Source organism: Sinocyclocheilus anshuiensis, unplaced genomic scaffold (assembly GCF_001515605.1).
Source record: "Sinocyclocheilus anshuiensis isolate Anshui unplaced genomic scaffold, SAMN03320099.WGS_v1.1 scaffold433, whole genome shotgun sequence".
In the NCBI taxonomy this organism is placed as follows: Eukaryota; Metazoa; Chordata; class Actinopteri; order Cypriniformes; family Cyprinidae; genus Sinocyclocheilus; species Sinocyclocheilus anshuiensis.
The window spans coordinates 253,798-273,898 of record NW_015536476.1 but is presented as its reverse complement, the minus strand read 5'-3'; the positions used below and the strand labels follow the sequence as shown (position 1 = coordinate 273,898).

At 35.9% G+C, this 20,101-nt stretch overlaps 1 protein-coding gene across 3 annotated transcripts in view; it reads left to right on the top strand.

Annotated features, from left to right (window-relative positions):
* The first annotated feature begins 2,290 nt into the window (after positions 1-2,290).
* Positions 2,291-20,101, top strand: part of LOC107659710 (paxillin-like) — a 47,499-nt gene continuing 29,688 nt past the window's right edge. Inside the window, exon 1 of one of the 3 annotated variants that reach the window (XM_016448772.1) lies at positions 2,291-2,461. In XM_016448772.1, the coding sequence (XP_016304258.1) occupies positions 2,449-2,461 (13 nt within the window). In that variant the 5' untranslated portion in view covers positions 2,291-2,448. The remainder of the gene's footprint in view (positions 2,462-20,101) is intronic. The other 2 variants (XM_016448914.1, XM_016448829.1) reach the window with 2 other exon arrangements.

The window sequence follows — 20,101 nt, the reverse complement described above, 5'->3', positions numbered from 1 at the left end:
TTGAAATCATTGCACACAACATGATGCCATTAGAGAGTTGCATTCAGGCCTTTGCTGTCCTGAAAACAGTGTGTGTATTTGAGAAGTGTCTATGAGTCATTCTGCAAAACATATCGATGAGGTTACCAAACCAGACTAGGCCTTTGCCTCACCAAACTACTAGTGCAGGCAGATTTTGGTGAGGAAAACACAACTGTGACTCTAAACTCTGATATAATCACTGTAGATGCTGAACTGTCTAAATATTTTGCAAGCTACTGTGAATCTCACATTATTGTGCAAAAGATAATTATTGCTAAAATCAGACTTTTGCAGATTCACTAAAACATTACTAAACTAAACCAGTTTTAGTTTTTTTAATTATTATTTGTAATGATTTTAATTATGCTAATTCATAATTAATACCAATGAATGCTAATTAATAATTTTTAATTATTATTTTTACTAATTATTTCTTTTAACTGCTAATAATTTTTTTAAGATTTTAACTGCTAATTCATGATTTTTAATTGAATTGTTTTATTCAATGTATTTTTTAATTGCATATAGTCTTTTCTTTCTTTCTTGCATTTTTTTTATTTTGCATTATAACCATATTCATGTTAGTCTGATCAAATAACGACATGAAATGAGAAATACTACGGCTAACTTAACCAATCAACATGGTAATGGAGCTTGATTGAAAGAAGTCTCTTCTGCTCATCAAGGCTGCATTTATTTGATCAAAAATATAGTTTAAAAAACCTGTAATATTGTGAAATATTATTGCAATTCAAAATAAATTATTTCTATTTCAATATACTTTAAAATGCAATTTCTTCCTGTAATCCAAAGCTGAATATTCAGCATCATTACTCCAGTCTTCAGTGTCACATGATCCTTCAGAAATCATTTTATTCTGATTTGCTACTCAAGAAACATTTCTTCTTATTATTAATGTTGAAAACAGTTGTGCTGCTACATATTTTTTGTGGAAAACATGCATAGAACGTTTAAAAAACAGCATTTATTTAAAATAGAAATGTTGTGTATTATAAATTGATAAATTTAATCAACTTAATGCACCGTTGGTGAAAAAGATTTTTTTTTTTTTTCAAAACTAAAAAATACTGAACCTAAACTTTTTGAATAGTAGTGCACATACTGCATATTATTATTCCAAATATATGCTATTACATGCTTGATAAAAGGAACCAGTTACACATTTAAATGAGTAAATCCTGCCTTAATTCAGTATTGAAGTGTGCTTGTTTTGGAGTGCAGGAATAGCACCTCACATTCCTCACGGTTCCCCTGCAGCGCTGTGACCGCCGCTCACTTCACGATGGACGTGAACGTGTGAACTTAGAGAGCGTTCAGTAGATTCCCAAAGAGCCTGTTCACAGCTGTTGAAACATGGGATATCCCAGTGTCTAATGATAGCCAGCAGCTCTCCGCACACCAACACACACAGTCTTCACCCTCAACCTAACAGAAAGCACTAAAGATGATCAAATGGATTCTTCACAGTAAATAAAAGTCTGAAATTCAATGTATAGCCTATCTGTTGTCATTATAATTCTGCACTGCATGATCCGTAAGAACACGCTGAAGCTGTTGTGCAGTAATGACTCTGATGACTTGATCACTAATGTATAGGTTGACGTGATGCTGCATGAATGTTATGGGATGACATTTCATGTGTGTGTTGTTGCTATTGCTGTCTAAATGAGCTAAACACATGGGAAAGACATCTTCACACAACTGCTTTATCAAACGCATGCGGATAGTGTACATTTAAGCATAACTTCAATCAAATTATATTTCTGATAATATATTTTGTAATGGAAAATGCTAAATCAATGTAGAAATTGATACACTTTATCGAAATAAATGTTATATATTAAATTGTATTTTTTATTTTATTGATGTATTTATTATGTATGTATACATAAATATATACAAAATGTATTATTTATTGTATTGTTTTATGATATTATCATCAATTTGATATATGATTGCTATATTCTAATATTATTATTATTTGCATAATATTGCATGTTGTTTTTTTAAATAATTTTAATAATTGTATTATTACATGAAATATTAGCACCATTAGTATTTTTTGTATTATTTGTTAAAGTATATTATTACTTAATTGTAGTATTTATATATTATTTAAATATTTAATTTTATATTATTATATATTATGTGTATTATTTTATTACCATGTATTGCTTGAATATTTGTATTATGAAATTAACCATTAGCATCCATTATTGTTCTTTGTAATATTTATTAAATCGCTTCGTGTGCTCGACTCACTACGGGCTCGCGCAGCTCGTGCACTTGAGTTGAAAACTTCTCCGCGTGCGATTGCGGAGCGCACACGAGACGCGTCGCAAACCAGCGCCGAGCGGTAAATCACGGACTCCTGCTCCCGTTCTCGAATCAGCACCACCGCGAAACATGGACGATTTAGGTGAGTGTGAGTCGCTTTGATGTTTGACATCGGATAATCGCGAAAGGAGAAGTTCGACGCGACGCTAGAGCGCTGGATTGACGCCGTAGACGCGGATGGAGCGCGTCGATGCTCGACTGCTGCAGCAGCATGCTGAAGAACACACGCTCGCGCCTCCGGACGGCTGTTTAAAGCTGCTTGACGCGTTAGATTCATGTGTGTCCAGCTGTTTTGCTGTTGTGTTGATGCTGCAGTGTTGCAGGAGTCAGATCGAGTCATTCTTTACAGCTGCTTCCCTCGCAACAATGTGTGATTAATACCAGAACATTCCTAGTGCAAAATCGCTTTGAGCTTCATATTTGTCCCTAAATGCAGAAGCGTAGAGCATACTTTTATTGCTAATTATTGTGCATAGTTCCTGTCTGGTTGATTTTTAGTGCAGCTTCTGCAATGTGTCAACAAAACAACAGTGTCATTTTGAACCCGACCTCCAGACTTCACAAATATACGCACCTTAAACTTTCTGTTGGGTTTGTGCATTTGATTGCATTGGCTTTAATGGAGGAGTCAACACACATGGGTCTTCAGTACACTTTAATGACAAAATAAGCAATACAAGTATTAGTTGTTGTTATTGTTGCCAATGAACTAGTAGTGACGCACTGTAAAACAGTTGATCTCATAATCTTCGGCTTGATGTTGTAACTTGTTGACTTGTTGCCCAGGGCAATGAGAAAATGAGCTGCAGCCTAATCTAACTAATCTCAATATTACTGCCTTGAGGCTGTTGAGTGGAGTTTTCATGAGTGGCATGTTGTTTAGTGAAGTTATTTTCGTTGTTTAGTGAAGTTATTATCTCTGACGACGAGCCGCAAGCATTTGTTTAGCTCAGAGAGTTTAGACATTAATGTGGGAACAGGGTCAGAAATTAACCAGGACTGGGGGCTGAAATGCCAAAATGAAAGTAACAAAATCGCCTTTAGATATGGTGCATTCCTCTTTTTATTTGATTTTTGTGGACTCTTAATTTAATTACATTTTTATCTATGCTTGTCTATTGTTGACTTTATTGCCTTTGCTGTCAGGTATTTGCGTTCACTTTGTTAGAAATTAGTTTGAGAGGAGTTAGTTTGACATTAATGGATGGCAGGCACAATGGAAAAATGAATTCCAGGAGGTGAATATTGTCCCTTAATTAAGTCCATTTCTGATGCTGCATGGGGAGTAAACCAGTTAACGTGCATTTAGTGTTGTACTTCAACTTTACACACCAGATTAGACTGTATGTTAGAACAGTTATTCAGTTAACAGTTATTCATATAACAGTTATGTTATTGTTCATATAGCAACGCAAAAGGTCGTGGGTTCAATTCCCAGGGATCACACATACTGGTAAAAAATGTATAGCCTGAATGCACTGTAAGTCGCTTTCAAAGCGTCTGCTAAATGCATTAATTAATTAAAAATTAATTAAAATTAATTAGAACAGTCTCACATGTGGGGTTTAAAGCATGTGAGAGTTATATCATAGCTTGAGGAAATACTAGCAAGATGCCTTTATTGCTGAAAACTAGATTGACTGTTTACATGCATTGATTTTTTTTTCTCAGTCTGAATAGATTCAATCCAATTACAGATTCTGAATTAAATGTATAAGTTCCCTTCACACTAATAGCGTTTAATGCCTGTCTTGAATTTATTTTTTATTTTTTTTGCAATGGTCTTTTTATTTAAAGAAATAAGGAATTAAATAATAACAGTTTTATTTTAAAATATGCACACATTCACTCCTAATTGCATGCCTAATTTGTAAAAAATGCTTTGTTAGCCTAATATTTCTTGTCTCATTACATTGTTATGAATTAAGGGCGAGGTAAGGCCACTTAGGGGCCCGGGGAATCAGGGGGCCCCGTCTGATATTGTCAATACATTTAGCAAATGCTCAAATGAGTATTTGTGCAGAGAGCCTTACTGATTAGAACGGAACTTCATGAGATCACGATGAACTGAAGTGAGTGACAGCTTTTTAGTGGTTATGAGGGAGTGCTCTTTGCGCTTTATTAGCTAATATAGCTATATGTAATCCATTCAGAATTAGAAATTTTCAGGAATGACATCCGCATATAAATGTGGATTCACTCTTGAAATTGCTATAGACGGGACAAAAGTATGATACGTCAAACTAGATGTGCATTAAGGCTATAGAGCACCCTCGTTAATGTGACGTACACAGCTGTCTCAAGAGAGATATTCACCTCAGAGAAGAAAGAGCATGCACATGATTTTATTTCCCTTGATTTCTCAAAATGTTTCGCTTGTGGCACTTATCCTTGGTGCGCTGGCGCAAATTCCTGTGCACTTGCATGAATGTACACAGAAGTGCAATGATTTTCGCTTAATAATAGATTAGACCTACATTTTCGATTTGTTTCTCATCAAAACCTTACCGTATGCCTTCAAGAACAGTTGGAGGGAGACATGTCTGAACCTTTTTTAAAGGTCTCACAATTCACTACCATTAGAAGTGCAAGCATGACTTTCTTTCTTTCTTTCTTTCTTTCTTTCTTTTATTTGTAATTTCTTCTTTTGTAATGAAAAATAGGTCATAAGGCTTTAGAACAACATCAGCTTGACTAATTAAGTGAATTCCCATAGACAAGTTGTGAATGGGGTAAATAAGCTCCAAACTAGAGAGAGAGAGAGACAACAAAATAAGGGTTACAAAAGTAAAAGCGCACATAGCTGATGTGGTGGGGCCCCATACCTCGAGCTTGCTTAGGGCCCCCAAATCACTAAGTCCGCCCCTGTATGAATTACATGAATCATGTCAATTATAGCCTATATTTTTTTATTCAGTATCGGACAAAAAACGTAGAGAAGTTTCCATCACTGGTTAATACTGTCAGTCGTTTAACATTTCTATTGTAAAACAGCGGTCAAATATGAAATGTTTAGTTACTTACATCTTCGCTTCGCTCTTACTTTCTAATTATTGATAAGGAAAAATTTCTATTTATTTTACTGCCCTGTGTCTGCAAGTATGTAACCTCAAATGCTTCACAAGCTTGATTTTGTGCCATTGTTGCATTCTGAAGTGCATCAGACCATAATTCATCATTCAGAAAGATGTATCGAGTTTTCAACATGGCTCAACATTTCCCTTGTTGAAAACTGTCGGATGCATTGATTAACATGACTATTATTCTTCTATTTAACAGATTTTAAGATCTGCACCACTGTCTTGTTTAATCAAATAGAAATTTTCTTTAGGCCTAGCTTAACTAGATAGTTTTTACCAGTTTGAGGTGTTTACTCAACTTTTTATTCCAGTTTTGGCTGCATGTAGATGTATTGTAGCCATTGTCTAATGTTCAGTGTGTTTGACTATAACAGGTTTGTGTGTCGTATTGCAAATAAAGAGTCTTGCATGAGCTAATCATCATGTGATTCTAAACAGAAATAATTATTTTCACGAAATGACTCAAGATGCCTTTCAAACACACAAACCAATTTTAGCGGTGATATGGTAGTGTCATCCTGACAGCGCTTTAGTGTCCGCCTCGTTGTAAACCATCTGTTCTCTTACTGATCACAGGAACCTTCTATACTCTGTAATGCAGATTGGCATAAATGGGGCACAATCACAAGTGTCTTTTCATTGCAAGTCTTTGCTGAAACTTGATTATACTTTTGGGTCATTCTGTGCCAAATCATCCAAATTTCAGAAACTTCCCTGGCTAAAATTTAGGGGTTTGTTGATAATGTGTACTATTTAACAGTTTACTCATGGAGGCACATTGAAATCCCAATATCTCTGGAACTGAACCATATTGGGCCTTAAAAATTAAGACACCAAAAGAAAAGTTTGTTAAGAACCATCATCCAAAAGGATATTGAGATATCTTTAAAGGGGTCATAAAGTTACGCCTTCTTTCTTTGCGTGAACATTTGGGCGGCGTTATGCAAATCTTCCCACATAGTGAGGTAGATATGTGGGGGCGTGTTAGAACGAGCCGTTTTAGGGGGGTGTGGCAGAGTCTTAACTTTGATAAAGAATATCTCTTTGGTTTTGAGACTTTAGTCTTTGCAACTTCAGGGATCTTATCTATTCACGAACAGCTTGTAACACTCCAAAGAGAAAGGAAAACTTGAAATCGCATCATATGACCCCTTTAATATTTCTTGAGTTGCAAGTGTTCAAAGTTAAAATAATTTCCCCTCTCTTGTAATTTGACTCCAAATCTCAGGTGAAAATTGTCATTACTATTATTGTCAAAATAGTGGATTACTAATTTTCATCCATGACATTTAATATTTTGGCTTTCTTCTTCATTTATGTAGACTGGCATCACAATTCTGATTCCAAAACCATTTCAAGTGCATCTCTGCACAAATATTCAGCAGCAATATAGATGTGCAGATCTTTGTTATTGAGTTCAATGGCTTTTGTTCTATGCAAATTGTGCAAAATAAGACTCAGAACTAGGGCTGCACGATAAATCGCATGCGATATTTAATGCGCATCTTGTCAGAAAGCCGGTTCTGTAATCAGCGGTAAATCTCCATCACCTGCGGGCTTTCACATTGAGCAGCATTAACTACACAGAGCCGTTGTTCGCTGACGAGCTGCACAAAAAATCGCGGGAATATGAACGTGGTTTTGCGCAACTCGTCAGTGAACAACGGCTCTGTGTAGTTAATGCTGCTCAATGTGAAAGCCCGCAGGTGATGGAGATTTACCGCTGATTACAGAAACGGCTTTACTGATAAGATGCGAGTTAAATATCGCATGCAATTTATCGTGCAGCCCTACTAAGAACGTGCATGAAGAAAGTGCACAGTGCACTTTCACCTCATCTCATAATAAGGCCTGCATCAACTGTGTCCTAAATGGCACACAAACAGTGGTCTCTTTATACTAGCGTAGATCGAGGCAGACATTGAGATCACAGGTGTGAGCGGTTCTTTTTTTTTAACCAGGCCTCTCCTGAAACCATAAGCCTCTATTGTGGGCTGTGGAGGACTGCTTGAACCTAAAAAACCTGTACGCCAGCGTCCTTTTCAATGTATTATGCATTGAGACAGTTAATGTGACGTTCTTAAACAAACAAATCTGTCCGTGTGTGTTTCTTTAGTGTAGAGAAGTCTGATTCATTGTAGCAAATCAGATTACACTACCGTTCAAACATTTGAAGTCTTAAAGATACAATTTTTTTTTTAAAGAAGCCTCGTATGCTCATCAAGGCTGCATTTATTTGATCAAAAATACAGTAATGGTGTGTATTACGGTATTATTATAATTTAAGGGTGCTTTCACACCTGGCTCATTGTTTCAGAACCTGGCGCGTTTCCCCCCTTAGCTCGGTTCGTTTGGGCATATGTGAACACGGCAATCGCGCCCGGATCCGCGCCAAAACAATCGGTCCGAGATCGCCTGAACGAGGTGGTCTTGGCTCGATTGAAAACGAACTCTGGAGCAGTTCGGTTGTAGTGAGAAAGCAATCCGATCTAACAGACCAACGAACCAGGCTATATCACAATGTATAATGGCTAATTACGTAAGTTCCGTGAAAAGCATTAGCTTTGTTGTTTTGCTAATACTTAAAAATGAACCTGTGAATGTCTGTGGGTGAGCACGTCTTCGCCATTCAAAATAAAAAAGCGGACTTTTTCATTTTATCGAAAATCGATAAAATCGAAAATCGATTCCAATTCTAGAATCGGATAGTTAAGGTCAGGAATCGGATACTTGTTGTCATATAAAAATTTCGATTCCGCCTATCGATTCCTATGCGCTTTTTTTTTCTTCATCTGTGAGGACCGGACCTAGCGATCTGCCAGGACCTTGCTCGCTAATCTCAGCGCTCCAAAGTTTGACTACATTTGCAATCAGAAGCCAAAAAAGCTAAGTATAATATCTGTAGTAGCTAAACATGTTGCAAGAGAGGTGTCACCACCAACATGAAGTACGATCACACCAGTGTGATTTGAACATTTAAATTAGCGTTCGCGCTGCCGTTGACCTAAAGAGAGCAGCTGTCATCTGTCATGAATGAAACAGCTTCACAGTCTTTTCAGCCACACAGTATCATTATTTCTGTTACAAACATTCAAATCACAGAAGTACCGGGATAAAAGTTTATAGTTCAGATATAAACTGTGTGTACGATGTGTATGGTAGCGATTAAAATAGAGTAAATCACCTTTTGAAAGTAATTTGACACTTCAAATTAAGATTTATCGATTACATTGTTATGCCAGTAGGTGGCGAAAAGGGGCTGTTAAAATGTATTTTTTCTTTGAATCATACAAGAGATTCATTCAAGAACGCTGATTCATCCAGTAATGAAACAAGTACATCTTGAGTGAGTCATTTAATCATTAATTCATAAATTACATGTGATTTTGTTTAGTTGTCTAATGTTTTTTCTTCAGAATCAGGAGAGAACCACAACTAACATTGGGAAAAAACTCAATTTATCCAGAATCATGCAGTTCTATTTTGTTATTTTGCACTCAAACAGCTCTTAAAGAGTCCAATTTTTATGTAGCCTGTTGATTTTTGTATTCAGCTACAATAAATGGTTTGCAAAAAAGAGACACAGGATAAATGTTTGATATCATTGTTTAATCACATTGGAATCGAAACTGGGAATCGAAAAGAATTGGAATCGATAAAATTCAAACGATACCCAACCCTATTAAAGAGTGAGCTGTTATTCGGTTTTAGGCTGCATGTCCACTAAAGCATTATTTCCCGAGGCTAGCGTATTTTTTTCAATTATGTTCAATGGGAGCACCGCGTTTTTTCTCAGAGATGAGTGAAAGAATGTTCAACTTTATGTAAAACGCAGCACTTATCACTAGCTGCATTTCCATTACTGATTTGCACAAAAGTTTTGCGATATTTTATAAATGTCGATTAAAAAAAACTATCGCGAAATGACAGCATTTCCATTAACCGATGTTATGCGACTAAAACACAATTTCTTTCCTCTCACGATAAGTCATGGCGAAGGATGTTGGTAGGTTTAGTATATCGCAGTCACCACACTAGCCATTATTTTTAATCGAAGGAGACGTAGGTGTGTATCTTTAGCAAAGCAGTGCGGAGAGCCGCTTCTGAAATGTGGTATAAACAGAAGCATTGACTAGAGTGGCCGCGATCAGCTCCGGTTGTCGTGTCGTAGCCGTAATGTTCCGCAGACATGTGCAGTGTAAATAAGAGTTCATCCAAGTATTAATGGCAAGGAAAGCCCCTTATACTTGAGAGCGGCCATGGATGAGGTGTTTCTTGGAGGTTATAGTACATCAAATAATGATCATGTGACTTTTACGTATGCCAGGTGACCTGTAAATTTGAAAAAACTGTTTCGATTCCAGTTTTGCGAAATATTCCTTTTTTCGAATTACCTGAAAAACCATCTCATGTGAGCGTAAAAACTTTTTTGCGATATATGGGAGTTTTTGTGAAATTGACGCATTTCTATTGGGCGTATTTTCAGTTCGCAATTTCAGTTATTCCATTGTTTAAAATGGTTGAATGAATGTGCGGTAACTGCCTTAAAGAAATTTAACGATGTTAAACGTTTAATACATTTTTGACAGTAACGCCTTGACAGTGCAACTACTTTGAATATTCATATTTTGGCATTGCATACAGTGAGATGATTGTGAATGAAAAATGACACAGAATAGTGACATATTTACATGCATATTTTAAAACATATTTAATACAGATAAATAAAGGTTCATTCTGATCTTATTCATCAGATCTCACACACACTGCAGCGTCGCGATTACTAGTTTAGGGCACTGACACCCTGTGGTGAAACAATCACGCATGTTTACCAGCCACTGCTTTATCAGATCGGCTTATGTTGGATTAAAACTTTGCGTTCCATTCTATTCGGTGTCATTTTTCATTCACAATCATTCCACTGTATGCAATGCCAAAATATGAATATTCAAAGTAGTTGCACTGTCAAGGCGTTACTGTCAAAAATGTATTTAACATAGTTACATTTCTTTAAGGCAGTTATCGCACATTCATTCAACCATTTTAAACAATGGAATAAGAGCACCAAAGCGTCTCCACTGAAAATGCTGTGCCGCACAATCGCTCTCAAGCGCTCACAGCTAGGCGTTTTACACTTTGGTGGACACACGGCCTTAGTCCAAGCTTGATGATAATAGTCTGTATGATCAAGGCCTGGATGTTTAACCTGGTCCACCCTTGTGTGCACAAGATGACATTTATCTAAATTATCTGGTGAGAATCAGAAAGGATTGTGTGTAATTAAGCTTTCTTTTATGTCTGACCTAAACCATCTCAGACACTCTGTGAGTGTGGTTAGAACTCAAGACATGGTGTACGAGTGCAATGGCTCTCAACCATTGAGTTTGCTGCATGCAACACTGTGGTTTGATGATGTGTTATCTGTGAGTTAAAGAAATAGCTCACCTAAAAAAAAGAAAGTTCCTCATTTACTCACCCTTGTGTGTTTTATTTTTATCTGTGAAACACAAAATGAGATGTTTAGCAGAATGTCCAAGCATCTCATTTCCATTTGAAATAAGTTCATGCATGCTGATCAGGCTTTGATTTGGGGGGGTAATTGTGACTTTTTATCTCAAATTCAGACTAAGCTTCTGAGAAAAAGTCAGATTTGTGAGTAGGCATGGGCCGATTACCGGTTTCAAGGTATACCGCGATTTAAAAATGTCACTGTTTCAAAACCGCTAATATTTTCCGTTATACCATTCCTGTGGTATGCGCTGTTTTTTTTGTTTGTTTCGTTCATGTAGTATAATTTCAAAGATAGTCAGAACATTCTATTTTTGCTTCAAATTGGGTTATTATTAAATCAAATTTTGTATTTGAAATTATATAACTAAATCATATGAAATGATATAAATGATATGTATATGAATTATATAACTAACATTAAATAACTGTAATTACAGATTTAGGTTAAATAAAGATGTCAGTCTTTATTTTTCTTCTTTTTAGGAAACAAATCAAAGAAAAAATAAACAAATTCTACTGTTCCTAATATTCTATATGTTGCTCAAAAACAAAATATATTGTGTTCAGCAGAAAAAGTGTTTTTTTTACACAGTCATTTAAAAATAACACATTTTAGAGCTGTAACAATAATACCGTGATACCATGAAACCGTGATATTTTTGCTTAAGGTTATCATACCGTCAAAAACTCATACCGGCCCATGCCTATTTGTGAGAGACAAGTTTGGAATTGTGAGATCAAAAGTTGCAATTACTATATATATATATATCTCATGGCAGAAACAAACTTCCATACAGATATGCACAATGAACTTAAAAGTAGTCCATAATGACTCTAACACTTTATTCAAAGACTTAAATTTAAGCCTGTTCTTCACAAACAAAAAAAAGCTGTTGTATGACTATTATAGGCCTACAAGTCATATGAAATACTTGAATACATTTTTGTTCCCTTTTTTTGTGTGGCCTTATACTGTATATAAATCACCATCCATTTTCATTGTATGGAAAACATTGAGTAAAATGACTGCATGAACTTCCCTTGGTGATTCTTAGTCACACTGCAAACACTCTCGCAACGGTTCCTTTTCTGGGAAAGAGCGTTTGGTTGTGATGTGTAAACACTGAGTGTGTGGTGAATGGTGAAAAGCTTCAACACACACACACACACACAGGCTTAATGGTGAAATGTACAGGCCCAAACTGTGACATGTTTGTATTTGTATGTGTTATGGTTTGAGAATGTGAGCATTTTATCTTTATCGTATAGCTAAGTTTATTCTGTTTTTGTACTGTATAAAACTGTGACTTTCAGACTCAGGTTAACTTGAATTTATCAAGAGCATCACCTGTTTGCAGGGCAGATACGCTCACATCCTATACAACACACACTTTATCACAGCTGACAGCTTATTTGGTCTTGTCTTAAAGATACCACATACTGTGTTGTTGTGATAAACAATAGGTTTTGCGTTTGAGATGCCATACTGAGCAAATAAAAAAGTTACTGTAAGTCTTTTATTCAGTTACTCAATTAATACATTTATTATTTTAAGTAATGTTGTAAGGTAAGATAGATTATGTAGAAAAAAATACATTAATTGTTGCAAAATAAAAATATATTGTATGTATATTTATATTCATATTCATATTTTTCTCCTTAAATATTATATACGTTTTTATCTCCTTTATTATTATATTGATTTGGCCCTTAACATGTTGTATTTTCTCTTTAAATATTATATTTATTTTTATTTATTATATTTATTATTTATTTTTTTGTATTTCTGTTTATTATATTTATTTTGAAAAATAAATGGTCTGTGCAGAATATAGTTGGACATGCTTTCTTTAGTGAACAAATCTCCATTCCTGTTTTTTTTTCTTCCAGCTGGCTACATTTCTATTAGTCATTCGTCATTTTAAACTGTTAAAAAGAAATGAAATGCATCTCATCAGCAGACAGCATAACTGACATGCACATGTTGGACATCTCCTATAACCTAGTTAGATACATTTAACACGCTTCTAACAAGTCCTGCTGTCAGGATAATTACTGGACTACTCCGTAAATGCTTTCTATACCCAGAATTGGCTGTGCGTTTTCCTTGACATAATCTAAGTGATGCATTTGGCAGGGCGATCAGAGATGTTCTGCATGAGTCTAAACAGGCCAAAGCATCTGAGGAATTCCCAGCATACCTTTCTGCCCATCAGATAGAGAGACGGAGGGATGGGGAGGGTGAGAGAGAAAGAGCTCATGGGAGAACGGCTGGATGCAGGAATGTTAAGTAGAGACTTGCACATTTATTCTCCTGTTCCTTCTATGTGCTTCTCTCATTGAAAGTACAGTAACTCTCAGGTCACATGTTTGTATGGGTGATGCCTGCACGTATCTTCTCTGACTAGGCTTTGAATCCCAGGCATGTCGTGACCAAGACTGGTATAGCATGTGCTTAACCACTTATAAGTTTTTTAATTTGTAGGTGGTTTTGGAGATAGTTTGGGCCTGTGCTCTTGTTTTTTCTCAGATACACCTGTACATGGCAGCTGGAACAATAACTGCATCACATGCTCTTTGACTTCCCATCCAACAAGTTTTATTTTATTTATTTATTTATTTTTAATTTTCATTCTATTTATGTTTTTAATAGGGGTGGGACAATATATCGATATGGCGATATATCGTTGTCCTTCTCCATGCGATACGAGAATCGATATCTGGCTCCAAATATCGATATTTTAATTATTACAATAAGGCGCTCTATATAGATTTCCCTGCTCCCAGAGTCTAAAAATGCGTGGAAATGGCGGCCGCGCCATTTCCACCTTCTTTCCAAAGCGCTCTGAAGCAACCATGAACCACGGATTTCCCTCACTAACTATATGAGTGAGAGAGTGCCGCCGGCGCGTCCAGTTTTTTGTCAATAAAACTGGATGCTCTCCCTCTCTCTCAGATATTACAAGTGCGCGTTATGCAGTGGGCACCGACCGGCAGAAACATAAATCTGCACCTGTGGCATGGACGACGAAACAAAACCGTGCAGTGTGTGTGCTTGCCGCACTTCTACATTTGAAATAACGAACCTGAGCGCCAAAAAGACGCGATGTGAACGGCTTTTTCCCCGCTGCATGTCATGTGTACTGTGCGGGGCTCCGTTTTTATGATTGCGGGGCTCCGTTTTTACGATGAGAGGAGAGGAAAGGTTGAGAAAGCACTCCAGGTAAATTTTGAAATGTACCGGGTTTATATATAGGCTATATATAAAGTTGATAAGCAGTTAAATGTGTTGGTTTACACACAAAGAAAAGTGTAAGCTTTTATTAAGTCCAAGAATAAAAGGATTAATTTACTTGGCATGTTAAATTTGATTTACAGAACTTTTAATCGTATCGTGAGCCATGTATCGTGATTCGTATCGTATCGTGAGGTACCCTGCGATTCCCACCCCTAGTTTTTAATTTAATTTAATTGTCAATTTTTTATTGTATAGTTTATTTATTTTTTTATTTTCATTTCCTCATTTACATTTTTTTATACAAGTTATTTTATTTTTATATATATTTTTTGTTTTTCTATTTTATACGTTTTTTTATTTAATTTTAATTTTATTTCAATTGTATTATTTTTTTTTTTTCATTTATCTTTTTTTTCTTTTATACAGTGGTGTGAAAAAGTGTTGGCCCCCTTCCTGTTTGCTGCATGTTGTGTTCACTTGTGTTACCTTTTACTAGTGTTTAAAGTGTGACAAACATGCAAAAAAATAAGAAATCAGGAAGGGGGCCAACACTTTTTCACACCACTGTATTTTATATTTCTTTTATTATTTTTTACTAATATTTTATTTTATATCATTTGTTTTTTATTTTTCTTATTTTTTCTTATTTTTATTTCATTTTAATTTAAATTATTTTATTTTATTTTTCGTTTTTATAATTTTATTTTATTTTATTTATTAAAGAACATGTTTAAGTCTCTGTTAACCAAACTCCAGATTTTTATTAGTTATTTATTTATTTTTCAATTAAAATAGCTTGTGAATGCCTTTTAGTCAAAATCACAATCACAGGGGTCAGGAACACCTTAGTCATATTTTTAGATAAGTCAGAAGAGCCGTGTTGTCATCTGGCAATGTTCAGGATGGATCATTTGTTCTTTGGCCCATAGGCACTAACTGTGTCTGTGTGTGTTCACTACCTCCATATGACCACATACGTTATGACTTCACATCTGTGTCATCAGCTGCGTTGCTTCATCATTGGTTTATGGTTAATTTCAAGAACATATGACCACAAGTTACACAAATGTACTGTAGCCTGCAGCAGATTCTCCTCATGAGAAGGCTATCATTTTAGATTAAATGTGACTTATACTGTAACTCTCAGGTTATTAATGAGATGGTCCGCTAGTATAAATAGCAGATAATGATACTGGACTGTCGATCTCTCTTTCTGTCTGTGTGTTTGACTCAGAGCTGGTAATTGGTCCCACATGGCGTCTCTCTGACAGAATCATAATTAAAAAAACACCCAGCCTTAAATATAGAGGAACCAGAGAACACGATCTTCACCGAGGAACAGCACTTTCTCATGGCTTTCACTCTCTTTATGCAGCTTTTAAGTAATTTAACAGGCCAACGTTGAATGTTGAGAACAGAACACTCGAGAATTCCGGGTTATTAATGCTTTACTCCCTCAGATCTCTCAGGTTTTACAGCGTGGGATGTATTTCATCGGCTCTTCGTGGCAGGTTTAGGACTGGAGGCTCTTATTTTAGCGCAGGGGTCTTGGGTCTCCCTCCTTGGCCCGACCACCCCGGTGCTCTCAAACCTCTGAAGGTCTGAAGGTCAGGACTCTATATTTCACTCTCATAAATGACCAACATCAGACTCTTTTGGTTTGATGTGTCTGTGTAGATTGAGTTTCCTGCAAGTTAGACTGGAGTGAGTTGTCAGACTAATTTTTAAGACCTGTTTCTCAGCTCAACGGTTTTATCTCTTCGGGTGCAGAAGGTGTTACCTGCACTTCCACTTATTGACCAGAAGGGGACAAACAAGTATATATATATATGAGAGTGGAAATGAATGGATTATGAAATCGGTAATAATAAGGAGCCCTTAAGGCAAAGAGATAGCAGGTCTTGGCACCCTAGACTCGTATTTCCAGCTGTGTTTATTCCTGCTCAGATCTAGACTCCAGTTTAATTACCTACAGCATATAAATGTGCTGGATTGTGAAATGGTGTGTTAGAAAATAGTTCGGACTTCTATTATTGAACATTTTTTGCAATGCATAATCACTGTTTTCTACTAATATTCCCAGTCCTACTTTTCCTACCACTGTTTGAATGTTTTAAACATTAAACAAGAGCTGTTCACTGTTTATAGACGTTCGTGCCAGAGGAGGTTGGGTCAGGGTGAAGTTATGCTGCAGTTATATTTGCATTGGTAGTGTATTTTAGGGCTGGGTTTTGACACAAATTTCACGATTCGATTCTCATTCACAAGCTTTCGATTCGATTACCAATTCGATTCGATTCAATGTCGATTATTTTGGATATATAACAGGTACACATGCCAAATTTTCTCAAGCAAAAAAAATCTCTCAACTAATGCTGTAAAATATACATGAGAGTCGGTACTACATTAATATTGAAGGTTAAAAATGACTGATTTGTTAAAATTACACTTCATGACGTTTTTAAAATAAAGTTACAATTACATAATAATATTTCTACTTCAATTCGTTTTTTTATATAAATATAATGGTGGCTGTCATAAAAACTTGATGGATTTATTCAAACATAAATTAAACATTGAAGAACAGTAAAATTTATAATGAATATGTTATATTGTGCATATATTTAGCAAAATGCACCTCGCTACAGTTTATTTTTCTCTACAGTTTTAAGTTTATGGTCACCGAATATGTTTTTCTGAGGTAAATGTGACGTTAAGTGACATTGTTTACAAGCCGTTATATTGACGTACTTGCGCGACTGAAACACTGATTGAGCGATTACATGAGACAGGATACGGATTGTAAAGTTGTACTCTTTCTTTTAACTTGCCTTCGGATGTTTAGTCATGTTTATTATGTGCTGAATCTGATTTTAATGTGGAGGAGATGATCAGTTCACGTGCGCCTTGCGCTGCCGCGTCTACGCTCCAGCGATCTGTCACTCCACATTAAACAGCGCCAAAACGGCACTTATTGTTTGAATACTGCAATACGATGGACAGAATTTGAAATCTGAGACTTTGTTTCATATTAAAAGTACCAAAGCACAATGCTTATTGCGATATATTGGATGGGAAGTGCCCTTCAACGTTCCGTCCATTAACTGAAAACAGGCTAGACTAATCGATTAATCGATATCGTTCCATAAAAATGAGAATCGATTAATATAGAGATATCGATATTTTTTACCCAGCCCTATATTTTAGTGTAACTTTCCAAAATATACGTTACTCAAAACAAACTGTCCTCTCTGGGACGTGGTCATTTTTTAGATTAGGAATGATTGAAAATCGCTTTATGGTGTATTTATTTGTAATCATGATGAAATGTTCAATGTAATTTATTTCATGTTCTTTCAGTTGCATCAAATGGCTGATACCACCCAAATCTTATGTCACAATATGAGTAATTTTGTTTAATTGTAACAGTATTACATCACCATAAAGTTATTTTTGGCATTTTATTTTATCTTTATTATGAGAAAAAACAAAACAAACAATATGACATGTACAGTATTAGAAAGATACAAGAAGAAAGATACAACTAAACTAGTAGGCCTACTTAACAAGTGCTTTAATTTTTCTCAGGGACAGTCTATTTGTCTGTTTATTTAACAGGAGCAATTATGAAATACAGAAATAGTTTCTTTATCGCTGTGACATGTCAATCATTTTTAAGTATATAGTATTGCACTGGATGCGTGGATATATTTACATACCGTAATATAGCAAAATCTCTATTGATAGACACTTTATATCGTGGCCAGGATATGTATCATCCTACCGTACATCCCTACTTCATAATTATTTTGCCAAAGCTAAAAATCATCAAATTGTTTGGTTTACAAGCTCCCTTAGCAATAGCATAAAGCTAACTGAAGGGGTCATGAAATGCATTTTCAGATCTTTATATTGTTTCTGGAGGTTCTTTGCATCAAAAAAGTTCAATATTTATTAAAAAAAAAGAGTCTGTTGTCAAATTAGACTTCAAAAAAAGTTCTCCTTCATTCCTACAGGTACAAAGTTAAAAATAATCTTCAGCCATGCATTTATAATAACTTGATATTTTAGAAGGATATGCAGAGTTTTGTCTACATCCAGGATTTCAAATCCTGCGTTTCAGAAGGGTGGAAAACCTTTGAGGTATTAAACTTTCAGTATGATTTTACTGGAGAGTAACCTATAGTATATGTGTAAATTTCAAGGATATTTAGATTTTCCATTTCATGACCCTTTTAAGAAAAGCTCCTTTGATTAGCTAGACCAAGATACCATGATAATGTGCTACGTTTTTGACCATGTGGCAATAGCAGGGTTTCTGCGGGTCTTAAAAAGGTCTTAAAAAAATCTTAATTCGCCCTTCCACAAATGAATGCCTTAAAGGGTTTTGAATTGGAGCAGAAAGCCATAAATTCACAGTCATGACATTAAATGTTGCATGTAAGAGCACAGGCAAAGCCTTAGTTTGTTTATATGAAGAGATTTATTTTATTTGTATTATTTATTTAATTTGGGGTTTGTTTTAAAATTTCAATTTAGTTTTGTTATTTGACATCTTTCAATTCCACAAAGAAATGTGCAGCATTTTGTCCAAGCAAAAATAAAAGGACACATTTAATTTATAATTTGTCTTAAATCTCATTTTGGTAAAAAAAAAAAAAAAAAAAAAAAAAAGAGAAACAAAATTAAGTTAGCTTATACTTAAAACAAGAACAAATATCGGTCAATGAAAACTTCTTTTCCTTTTGAATTAAGTTGATTTTTAAAACGCCAGGAGCATGACAAGGCGCTGAACCTTTATTTCATGCTGAGCGCTGGGCTTCTTTTTTTTTTTCTCAGCGCCAAGAGTTGAAGAATGTTCAATTTTAGGTAAGCTAACCAATCACAGTGGAGGAGGGGCGGGACTTATACCACACCGACCAACCGTCAAGCCCTGCATGTACTACGACTGAACAACAATGGAGAAGTTCATATTACATGTCTCTAATTATTCATGTCTTCACCAGATGGAATTCCCAGACAACCACAATATTGTCATGAAAAATAATGCTTGGAGAAACATTTCATTCGTGATGCATCTGCCATATTACTTCAGCAGATATTCCATATCATAGCAACTGAAGCGTCTCAACTGAAAAAAAAGCTAGGCATTTTCAGCAGAGCTTCTGGCGTTTTCAGTTGGCTAAAAATGCTTTGGTGGACACCGGCCTTATTCTCATATTTCTAGTGCAGGGGTCGGGAACCTTTTTTGACCAAAGAGACATTTTTTTATTTTTGGTTAATGCATTTTTCCGAACGAGCCAAAGTAAAAAAAAAAAACGTGTTTTTACCGTTTTAGGCGCGCCACCGAAGACAAATCTAGGCTACTATGCTTGTCCGTGTTCCACTCGGACCTCACGCGCAGAAAACATCCAGTCAGAAGCGGATTGAGTTCTGTTTTGCGGCTTTGAGTTTTTAATACTGTCTGTCTTTTTAATAGCAAGAATGTCCCGCTCTTTACCGTCTCATTCATTCACGTTCCTTTATTAATAACGCTAAAGGCTGATTTATACTTCTGCGTCGGACCTACGCCGTAGGCTATGCGTCAGTTTTCATTTATACTTCTGCGTCTGTGTCCGCGTCAACGTGCAGTACACATGCAAACCGCTAGTCTGCAGTGTCCACGGGCATGTTGCTGGTGTAACCCGCAGTACCACGGCAAAAGCCGAAGAAGATGCGGCTCGTCGGAGAAGCATGATAGCCGTGACAGCCGCAAATAAATATCAAATCATTAAATGGAAAAAAAAAAGTTGGGGAAGTCGTGGCCTAATGGTTAGAGACTCGGACTCGTAACCCAAAGGTTGCGGGTTCGAGTCTCGTACCGGCAGGGATTGTAGGTGGGGGGAGTGAATGT